Here is a 10,407-nt window from a genome sequence, read left to right on the forward strand (position 1 = left end):
GCGCCTGGCTCCGCCCCTGACTCCGCCCATCGTCGGGGGGGGGTGCGGCGCGGTCACGTGCCCGCCATGGCGGCGCGGGGCTGGGGGCGGCTCCTGGCGGCGCGGGGCTGGGCCGGGGCCGCGCTCACCGCCGGTAAGGGCCGGGGGGGCCGGGCCCCTCCCCGCACCGCCCGCCCCCCCCGCTGCCGGGGGACCGCGGGGACCGGGGCCGGCACCGGGAGCGGGGCGGGGCGGGGGGGGGGGGAGGCGGGGATGGAGCCGGGCCCGCGGGGCTCCGGGAGCGGGGCGGCCCCGGGAGCTGCGGGCGCGCTGCTGCTCCGCTGGGCGCGGCGCTCCCCAGCCGTGCGGCGTCCACGTAGCTGCAGCTGTGAGCCCCCCAAAACCCCCGTGAATCCCCCCCCAACTGCCCGTGAACGCCCTACAACCCCCTTGTGAGCCCCCCAACCCCCCTTGTGAGCCCCCCAACAACCCCCCTTGTGAGCCCCCCAACAACCCCCTTGTGAGCCCCCCAACCCCCCCATGAGCCCCCCAACCCCCCCATGAGCCCCCCACTCCCTCCGTGCCCCTGGGGGTGCTCCCCCCAGCCCCCCGGTGCCCCCCCCAGCCCCCCCGTGCCCCACCCCCTGCCCCGCGCCCCCCCGCCCACCCCCGTCCGTCCTCGCCGCTCCCCGGGGCTGCCGGGGCCCCCCCCGCTGCCAGGCGCTGGGGCAGTGCCCGGCCGCCTCGCCGCTCCCTCGTTATTTTTATCTTGTTTGATGGAATTCATCGCCTGGCACCTGCTGTGCTGCTGAGGTGCGCGTCCACGCCGCGGCCTGGAGGGGGGCCAGGCGCAGCCGGGGGGGCTGCCCGGGAGCGGACGCTGCGGCCCGGGGCTGGCTCCGGGCCCCGCTCCGCCCTCGCGCCTTCCCCGTGGAGCCGGCCGTGCTGCGGCACGGGGCAGCCCCTGAGCTGGCTCCGGGGCCCTGCGGCCGCTCAGCGCAGGTGGGTTCACCCCGCGCTCGGTGTGGGGCCGGCGGCCAAGGAGGGCTCTGTCCTCAGGTCCCCATCTGCGGCTGGCGCAGGCCCCCCCGTGCCACCAGAGGCAGCTGCTGGAGCCCCATCGCCCTGCTGTCCTCGCAGCTCCAGCGAGCAGTGCCCCTGCCCCAGCTGGGCGCAGCCCTCCCTGCCGGCCGTGCCATCGTCCAGCCGCTGTGCGCCCACTGCTCCGTGTGTGCTGCTCGACGCAGCCTCCCTCACCCTGCTGCCACTCCCTCGGCGTAGCGGAGCCGTGAACCAGGGCCACGCTGGGGAGGTTTTCTGGCAGCCGGTTGCGCTGGGGCATCCAGCAGCACCGGGAGCTGTGGGGGCAGGCAGCGCTTCACCTCCTGCAGCCCGGGCCGGGGGCCAGGATGCCAGCAGAGCCCGGGCACGGCAGCAGCAGCACGTGCCCGCGGCGGTGACCTGCCTGTCCCTGCCTGCAGAGCGGCCCCGCGCCCCGCCGTGGCCACGCAGCCTCCAGCTGCCAACAGCGAGGCCCATCGGGGCCGCCAGCGGCGTGGCCTCATTAGGCTTGGGTGTGCTCCAAGGCGCTCGGGGGCAGCAGCCAGGCGGCCCCAGGCCCCGCGCTCGGCCTGGCCGCCAGCCACGGCCGCCTCCCGCCTGCCCCCAGCACCGGGCAGGCCAGTGGCTGCCTCCCGGAGGGAGCTGCGGGGTCAGCCCAGGGCTGGTCTCAGGTTTGGAGGGGCGCAGCGGGGACGTCCAGCCCCGTGCTGCAGCACCCTGCCTGGCCCCGGTGCTCCCTTGGGGTTAGGGTTAGGGTGCCCGGCGCTGCTGGGGCCCAGCCTGGCCGCCTGTCGGCAGGGCTGGATGTGCCCCTGCCCCAGCGGCAGCGCGCCCTCGGTGCCTGGCCCCTCTGCGTGGGGTGGGTGCGTGGGGGCCTGGGGAGCAGTGCCCGTGGGCCGGCTGCGGGGAGGTGCTGGGGGTGCTGCTGTGCAGCAGCGCCTGCAGTGCTTGGGCTGGGCCCTGCTCTCTGAAAGAAAGGCTGCTGGGGCTGTCACAGGGAGGCCGTGGGGCCCCGGCACTCCCCGGGGATGCTTCCTGGGGCTCTGCTGTCCCCGGCGCCCTCAGCCCGCCAGGGTGAGGAGCTGCGTGTGCAAACGGTCCCGGGTAGGGCTGGTCTGAGGGCAGCGGTGTCGGGCGCGGGGGAAGGATGCTGGGGCTGCTGGGGCTGGGGCCGTGAGCTCGCTGTGCCCTGGGTTTCCAAGAAGGGAGCAGAAACGCAGGGGGCTGGAGACCTGCCTGGGAACTGTCTCGCCAGGAGCATTAGGAGCAAGTGGGGAGCCCACAAAGGCTGGGGGAAGGAGCGCGGAGCCAAGGGAGTTGCGTCGAAGAGGTCAAGGGTGTGGGATAGGGCGGGAGCTGCCAAAAGCCCAGCGGGGCTGCACCCCGCAGAGCGCGCGGGGACACAGCAGCGGTCCTCACACCGATATGGAAACAAGGCGAGGGGCCGTGCCAGCGGCCGGGGAGCAGCGAGGACCCGGCCCCGGGCCTCGCACCGGGCAGGGCGGCGGTGGGGAGGGCAGGGAGGGCACCACCGGAGAGCGGCTTCCCGAGGGAGGGAACGGTCGGAGGCCTCGCGGGGCAGGGGCAGCACCCAGCCGGGCGCCCCGGGGCCCTGCCCTGCCCTGCCCTTGAGCCGTGCTGGTCGCAGGGGCCCTCATGGGAGCCGGCGACGTGATCGCGCAGCAGCTGGTGGAGCGGCGGGGGCTGCGTGAGCACCACGGCAAACGCACCCTGAGGATGGTGGCGATCGGCTGCTGCTTCGTGGTGAGTGCCGTGCTGCGGGCCAGCCGCCCCGCGGGGCCCTGGGGTCCCACAGCCCGGACAGCGGGACGCGGCCCCTCACCCGCCTCTCGCAGGGCCCCGTTGTGGGTGGATGGTACAAGGTGCTGGACCGGCTCGTCCCGGGGGCCACGAAAGCCGTGGCCGTGAAGAAGATGGTCCTGGACCAGGTCAGTGCCACGTGGGCGAGGGACCCGCGCCGCAGGGCTGCAGCAGGACGGTGCCTCCACGCAGCCGGGGCGTTCCCACCCTGCTCCAGGAGCCACAGCAGGGTGCAGCGCACCCTAGGCAGGGGCAGGTCAGCCCCGCAGCCCTAGGTGTCTCTTGGATCCCTGTTTTACCCCTTCCCCCGTGGCTGTTCAGAGCTACCTTGTCTGTGCTCTAAAGCAGGCACACGAGGCTGGGCCGTGCTGTCCCCAGCGTCGCTGCTGCGCCCAACTCTGGGCGAGGGGCCCGGAGGGGCCGGGTCCTGCCTCCCCCTGGGGCTGGCACCAGCCCTGGTGAGGGCTGAGGCTGGCGGTGGGGCCACCCTTAGCCTGGCCTTGGATGCCTCCAGAAGCGTGGTGTCCCATCCCCTCCCTTACGGCTCTGTGCAGGGGGCAGCCCCCGGGAGCGGGGCGAGCTGGGGCTGTTCCCCAGTGCCCCGGGCAGAGGCGCGCAGGCAGCTCCGTGCCCACCAGGGGCTGCCCTGTGCCAGTGCTGCTGGCAGGGCGCTGGTCCCTGCAGGGTCCTCAGCACTGGGCTCCGTCTCCTCTCTTACAGGGCGGGTTTGCACCGTGCTTCCTCGGATGCTTCCTCGCCATCACAGGGGCCGTGAACGGTCTGTCTGTGGAGGAAAACTGGTCCAAGATCCAGCAGGTACGTGCTGCTGCCCGAGCGGCGTGCGGCTGGGACGCCTCTCGGCTGCTCTGTCTGCGGTGGTGCCCAGGCACTGCTCCCTCCCAGCGCCGCGTGCCCCCAGCAGTGCCGCTGTGCCCCTGCCCTGATGGCCTGGGCCACGGCCCCTTGTTCCCCTGGGCACAGCCCAGAGCTGGCTCCTGCGGGCGCCCCGTGGCCAGGGTGGGGAGGTGGCCGCCCTGGCCACCATGGGGCAGGGGGCTGGTCCTGCCAGGCTCAGCACGGTGTCCGGGGCCCCAGAGGCGAGGGGTGCTTGGTGCCCCCGGTCCCCCGGGTGTGGGCGCCGGGGCTGGACGCACTGCGGGGTGCCACGCGCTCCCTGCACGCCGTCCGGCCCTCCTGGCTGTGTCTGCAGAGCCATTACGGAGATGGCTCCCATTAGCAGCGATTGCTGGAAACCAGCGCACGAGCTGAGTCAGCGCGTCCGGAGGGTGAGTCACCAGCGCGCGGTGACCACCCGCTGCGGGACACGGCACGAGGGGGTGCTCGCCCGTCTGCCAGGGGCGCAGCGCCGGTGCCCTGGCACGCAGGTGGCTGAGGGCCCCTACCCTGCGGGCTCTGGGCAGGGCCAGGCGCTGCGCTGGGCTGGGGCTCTGCCCGGGGCTGCCATCGCGCAGAGCACGTTACCTGCGTGGCTGCGCCTGCCCTGCCGGCCCGGCCCCTGGCGTGCAGGGCAGAGACCTCTCCCCGGCCCTTCTGCCCCCCCAGCCGTGCCTCAGGCAGCTCTTGCCGTGCACCTGCCTCGCCTCTGCTTGGTAAGGGGGCTGGGGCCTGAGCGTGCGGGGCTCTCAGTGCACGTGGTGGGCAATTCCCGCAAGCTGTGGCTCGCTGCTGGTGCTCCGCCCTAGGGGGGAGCTATGGGCTAGGGGACAGGCAGCGGTGGCTAGCAGCCACCTTCACCCACAGCTTGGGGCGCATCCATCCCTCCCCACATAGAGGAAGCGTCATCAGAGCATCCATCACCCCTGCGCCCGCTCTCCCCGTTCTGGGCTGCCGGCCAGTGCCGGGAGGAGGCCGGGCTCCCGGCTGAGTCATAGCCAGGCTGGGCAAGGGGACCGCTGCTGCTGCCGTGGGGCAGGGCTGCGGCACGTCCGCGGGGACAGCAGTGCACTGCGCTCCCAGGGTGGCCAGCCTGGTCATCCCAGCCCGGTCATCCCAGCTCCGTGCCCCTCTCCGTCCCTGCCCGCTGTGCCTGGGAAGATGCTCATGGGCTGCAGGGCTCAACTGGGGCTCATGGCAGGCCTGCGTGAAGCGGAGGAGGGAGCCGTGCCCCGGGCCTGCTGCAGCCGTCCTGGCTCCCTTCCTGCCCTCCTCATGCTCGTCCTGCCTCGCGCCTGCCCCGCGTCTCCTCCTGGGCAGAGTGGCGTGTGGCAGCCTGGCCACGGCCCCATGGTCCTCAGCTGCAGGATGGGCTCGTGGTGGGCACAGAGCAGTTGTGGCCACCCCCTTCCTGCCACCCCACTCGGCCCCATGCAGGCACGTCCCTTGGTACAGTACAGGGGAAGCGGGGAGCTGCCCGGTGCCCCCCTCGAGTAGGCACGGAGGTGGGGGGGTCAGAGCATGAGGGAACCCTGCATGGCGCCCTGCAGGCAGGGCTGCCGTGGCCGTGGGGTTGCTCTGCCCGCTCATGGCCTCCCTGTCTTTCCCAGGACTACGTGGATGCCCTGCTCACCAACTACTGTGTAAGTGCTGGCGCGAGGTGAAGGCCACCAGCGTGCCTCCCAGCCCCGGGTGCCGTGCTGGCTCTGCCCACCAGCGGGGCAGCAGGGCTGGGCTCCTCCGTGTCCCCAGTGGCCACCCTGTGCCCTGCCTGCGGGCTGCCGTGGGCTCAGGTGAATGCCCTGAGCACGGGCAGAGGCTGGCGGAGGGGGTCGTGGGGCTGGTGGCGCCCGGCCACGGCTGCTCACCACCGCTCCTCCTCCTCCTCTGCCCAGATCTGGCCACCGGTGCAGATTGCCAACTTCTACTTCGTCCCTCTGAGCCACAGGTAGGAGCGCAGCCACGGCCCCGCCTCCCGGTCCCTGCGGCCGTGGCTGTTGATCCCATCCCTTCTGCCCACAGGCTGGCGGTTGTCCAGTGCGTGGCCATTGTCTGGAACTGCTACCTCTCCTGGAAAGCAAATCGGGTGTGAGGGGAGAGGCTGTGTCCCGGGGCTGCCCCCGCTCCCTGTCTGCCTCCTGAGCACATCACCTCCAGGCTTTGACGTGGGGGCCACGGATGGGGCTGGGGTGTGCAGGGCACTGTCCCCGCTCTCTTTATGGGACCCCTACTGCCTGCTGTGGCCGTTGCTGCTGCTCCTGGGGGGAGCAGGTTTGGCAGGGGCTGGGGGCTGCTCCAGGGGGCCGTGCGGGGCTCTGCCCGTTGCTGCATTCCCCCATCCGTGCTCCCTGCTCTGCCCAGCCCTGCCCCGCACCTGGGGTGTTTCTCCCTGGGGGCGGCTCTGTCCTTTTCCAGTGGGCTGCTGGGGAAGGATGAGGGCTGGGAGCAGCAGCGGCCTGGTGCAGACCCCGGTGTGCAGCACCACGGCTGGGGCACGGCTCTGCTCCGTGCTGCCCGGCCCCAGCCCATCTGTCCAAGCAGCCACAGGCCCCGGCAGCCACTGCTGTTCTCCAGCTACACCTCCAGTGGGAACGGGATTTCTGTGTAGCTCCACTCCTGACAGCCGGAGCACCCAATAAACGGCGCTGTTCCCAGCTGATCCTTGTGACGTTTGGGTTTGTGGTGGGCCCCTCATCCCTCTGTCCCTCCAAGTAAGGCTTTGTCCTTGCAGAAGTGGTTTCAGATCAGGTCGTTCGGTGCTTGCAGGGCCCCTGACAACGCCGCCCTCCCCCCGTGAGGTGCCACCGGTCCTGCTGCGCTGCAGGACAGGCTGAGCTGCACGGTGGAGGCACAAGCCTTGTGCATGCAACCATCCACGATCCTCGTGGGTTTTGCAGATACACGATGCATTGGAAGGTGTGGGGAGGGCACGTGCCAAATGAGAGGGTGCAGCAAGGGTTTGGGGGAGGGCTGGAGCTGGGGCAGTGACGGGGCTGCATCCACACCTGGCTTGTCTGAGACGAGCCCGCTTGTCTGGGCAGCGAGGAGCCCCACGGTGCTGCAGCCTGCCTGCGCTGCTGCCTCCTGGGGACACATGCCTGTGCCCATCCTACGTCACGCAGTGACCAGCACGGTCTGGCTTGCAGTTGACCTGCCTGGCCTCCCCCGGGCACATCCCACCTGGGGTCTCTGGGAGCAGAGCTGATGGGGACATGGCAGGGAACCTTGCCCCATGCTGCAGCCCCAGCCCCTCGGCGGCGCTGCCTCAGCCCAGAGCGGCTGGACGAGGCTGCCGCTTGCAGACTGAGCCTTGCACAGCTGCATCTGGGGGCCCAGGAAGGACCCGGTGTGTTGGCAGGGAGCAAGCTATGAGCATGGCACAAGTGGGGGCGGCTGTCCCTGGGAGCAGCCACCCCACGGTTCTGGGGCTGCTGGGGACATGGGGGACCCAGCTCAGCCCCTGCTGAGGGTCGAGCCACAGGGAGGCAGCGCCAAGTTCCGGCCGTCTCACCAGGTGCCCATCGCTGATGCTGCCTCGCCACGCACAGGGCTGCACAGCAGCACCGTGTGGGACGCGCTGGGCCCCGGCCCGGCTGCGAGGATCCTGCGGGCAGCGGCGTGGCACACCGGCAGCCACCTCACCGCTTGGCAGCGCGACCCGTGCCCGGAGCTGGAACATCCTGCACGCAGCAGCCGCGCCGTGGGCTCGCGGTGCCTCGGCGCTATGAGTCACAGCTACTTGGCCACCGGCTTGTCCTCCGGCTTCGGGCTGTCTGCAGCGCTTGGCCCGCGGCGTGCAGCGTGCCGGGACCCCAGCGCCCGCCAGCGCTGCCAGCGGCACGGTGCCACCGGCCGCCGCCCACAGCCCGGCCACGCGTGCCCGCCCGGCACTGGCGGGTGCCGGTGGCGTAGATTTGCCCCCCTAGCCCCGCACCCCCCCGGCGCCCCCGGTGTCCCCGAGGAGCTGCCGCTGTCCCGGACACCGCCCGCGGGTCGGCCCGCTGTGGCCCCGGGCTCCTCGCCCGCCCCGGTGCCCCGGTGCCCCGGTGCCCCGGCCCAGCCCGCGCTGTCCCCGCCGCCGCCGTCCTTCAGCACCGCGGACAGCGGCACCGGGCTGGGGGAACGGCGGGAGGCGGACGGGGGACCGGGAGCTGTACCGGGGGCCGGGAGGCGGCGCGCCCGACGGGTGCCGGTTAGGGTTAGGGTTAGGGTTAGGGTTAGGGTTCCGGGGTCACGGACCCCGGGCCAGGGACCGCTGAGAGCTGGGCCTGACCGCCGCCGGCGCCCCGCTCCCGGGCTCCCCGCTCCCCGCCACCGGCCCGGTGCCCCTCCCGCCCCCGCCCCCCTCCGGTCTGTGCGTGCCCGGTGCTGACGTCAGCCCCAGCTCCGGGACCTATATAAACCCCGGCCGCGCCGCCGGCTCAGCCCCCGCGGGACCGATCGCGCTCCACCGGCAGCGCAGCGGCAGGAGACCGGGGACAGCGCACCGGGTACGGGACGGTGCACGGGGCGGGGGACGGTGCGCGGCACAGGAGCAGCGCACCGGGGACGGGACGGGGCGGGGGTGCGGGGCAATGCACGGGGCGGCGCACGGGGCGCGGGACGGGGCGCGGGGCGGTGCAGGAGCTGGGCAGGGGACGGATCCCGGCGAGCCGGTCCCCGCACTGCCGGTTGCGAGGCTCCCCTCGGGTCCCCCGGTTCCCGGAGCCGCCCCGGCCGCCCCGGGGCTCCCGGCCCGCGCTGAGCCCCCCGGCCCCGCAGGTGCGGACGGAGCCGAGGATGCGACGGGCGCTGCTCACCCTCCTGCTGCTGCTCGCCCGCCCGCCGCCCGCCGCCGCCCGCCCCGCGCGCCCCGACGGTACCGTCCCGGGGGCCGCCGCGGGGGCCGGGGCCGGGGCCGAGGCGCGGGACCGCCCGGTGTGGCCGCCGCTGGCGCTGCCGCCCCCGGAGCCGTGGCGGGCGCGGCGGGACGAGCCGCCGCCGCTCTCCATCGACCTCACCTTCCACATCCTGCGGCACCTCCTGCTGCTCGCCCGCGCCCAGAGCCAGCGCGCCCAGGCCGACAGCAACCGCCTCATCCTCGACGCCGTGGGCCGCTGAGCGCTGCGCCGGCACCGGGACTGCCACCGGGACTGCCACCGGCACCGGCACCGGCACCAGGCCCGCTGCGCCCGCCTCGGCCTCTGCTCCGGGGCGCGTGGGTGCGGTGCCGGCCCCAGCACGGCCCCGGACAGGCCCGCATGTGCTGTTTGGCCGGCACCGATTTTGTAATAAAACGTGGTGGAAACCCGAGGCTGAGCGAGTGCAGGACGGGGGGGGCTCTGCCCGGGGCTCACCGGGACCGGGGGGGTGGGGGGGCTCGGGGCAGGTGGCGCTAAGCAGACAGGGCCTGAGACAGGGGCCGTGCATCACGGTGCCCCGCTGGGGGGGGGATGTGCCATGCCCACGGGGGACGGGACGGGACGGGACGGGACGGGACAGGACAGGACACTCACAGACCCTGAGACGTGAGGGAGCCATGGGAGCAGGGGGTGCCTCGTGGCCAGCAAGCAGGGCACGGGGGTGCAGCGCCCACATGCAGGTGGCTGGCGATGTGTGCAGGGTGGGGGTTCCAGCTCTGTGGGCAGCAACACCACTGAGCTACTGTCAGAGCTCTGCAGTGGGACAGCTCCCAGGGCTGGGCGCCGTGACCGATGGACACGGGCCTGTCAGGAGGAGCATGGCTTCCCCACGCAGGAACATCCCTGTGCGGGGGGAGACACAGTGCTGGGGGGAGCTGGCAGGCTGGGACTGGAGCAGAGGACAGGGAGGTGTCCTGGTGGAGTGTGTTTCAAGTGCCCCAGTGATAAGGAGGACATGGAGGAAATGTTCCTGAGACAACTGGGAGAAGGTTTGGTGGCCTCATGGGCGATGCTGGTCCCCATGACCAGCAACTGCAAGTGTGATCTCTGGATGGCTGAGGTGGGAAAGGGCCTCTGGAGATCATCTGCTCCAAATGCCTGTCCAGAACAGAGTCAGCCAAAACAAGTTGCTCAGGGCCATGTCCATCAGGGCTTTGAAACAGGAAATTCCATCTGGCCATAGGAAAACCAGAACTAGAAAAATGGGGGGGGGGGGGGGGGGGGGGGGGGGTTGAGAGAGAAAGAAAGAAAGAAAACTGTACTGGATGAGGTTTCCCAGAGACGTTGTGGTGTCTCGGACCCTGAAGACATTCCAAGCCAGACTGACTGCAGTCCTGGGCAGGCTGCTCCAGCTGGCCTTGTCTCCAGATGATCTCCAGTGATCCCTTCACAGATTCACTGATTATCTCCCCAGTGGAGGTAGGAGCACAGGATCACAGAATATCCTGAGTTGGAAGGGACCCACACAGATCATCGAGTCCAACTCCTGGCTCCAGGACCACCCCAAAACCAGACCCTATGGCTGAGAGCGTTGTCCAAATGCTCTGTGAACTCTGCCAGCTCGGTGCCATGACCACATCCCTGGGCAGCCTGTCCCAGTGCCCGACCACCTCTGGGTGCAGAACCTTTCCCTCACACCCGGCCTGACCCTCCCCTGTCCCAGCCCCGTGCCGTCCCCTCGGGTCCTGTCGCTGTCCCCAGAGCGCAGAGCTCAGCGCCTGCCCCTCTGCTCCCCTCGTGAGGGAGCTGC

At 71.9% G+C, this 10,407-nt stretch overlaps 2 protein-coding genes across 9 annotated transcripts; both read left to right on the forward strand.

The window, feature by feature from the left end:
• Nucleotides 1–4: 4 nt before the first annotated feature.
• On the forward strand, nt 5–6,413 carry MPV17 (mitochondrial inner membrane protein MPV17). Of its 8 annotated transcripts, none has more exons than XM_066995290.1 (7): nt 5–133; nt 2,690–2,805; nt 2,898–2,990; nt 3,583–3,678; nt 5,367–5,399; nt 5,652–5,704; nt 5,779–6,413. In XM_066995290.1, the coding sequence occupies exons 1-7, from the start codon at nt 67–69 to the stop codon at nt 5,846–5,848; spliced, it is 528 nt and encodes a 175-aa protein (XP_066851391.1). In that variant the 5' UTR covers nt 5–66; the 3' UTR covers nt 5,849–6,413. The 8 variants fall into 8 exon arrangements, 6 of the variants coding, with proteins under 6 accessions (XP_066851391.1, XP_066851395.1, XP_066851390.1 ...); XR_010830724.1 differs by lacking the exon at nt 5–133 and adding an exon at nt 1,990–2,145 and having other exon boundaries at nt 5,367–5,549; XR_010830725.1 differs by lacking the exon at nt 5–133 and adding an exon at nt 1,990–2,145 and having other exon boundaries at nt 5,367–5,448; nt 5,779–5,825.
• A 2,122-nt stretch (nt 6,414–8,535) lies between these two features.
• On the forward strand, nt 8,536–9,010 carry UCN (urocortin). The gene has a single exon (XM_066995295.1). The coding sequence runs from the start codon at nt 8,536–8,538 to the stop codon at nt 8,854–8,856; it is 321 nt and encodes a 106-aa protein (XP_066851396.1). The 3' UTR covers nt 8,857–9,010.
• The last annotated feature ends 1,397 nt before the right edge of the window (nt 9,011–10,407 follow it).

This window comes from Anser cygnoides, chromosome 3, assembly GCF_040182565.1.
Source record: "Anser cygnoides isolate HZ-2024a breed goose chromosome 3, Taihu_goose_T2T_genome, whole genome shotgun sequence".
Lineage (NCBI taxonomy): Eukaryota > Metazoa > Chordata > Aves > Anseriformes > Anatidae > Anser > Anser cygnoides.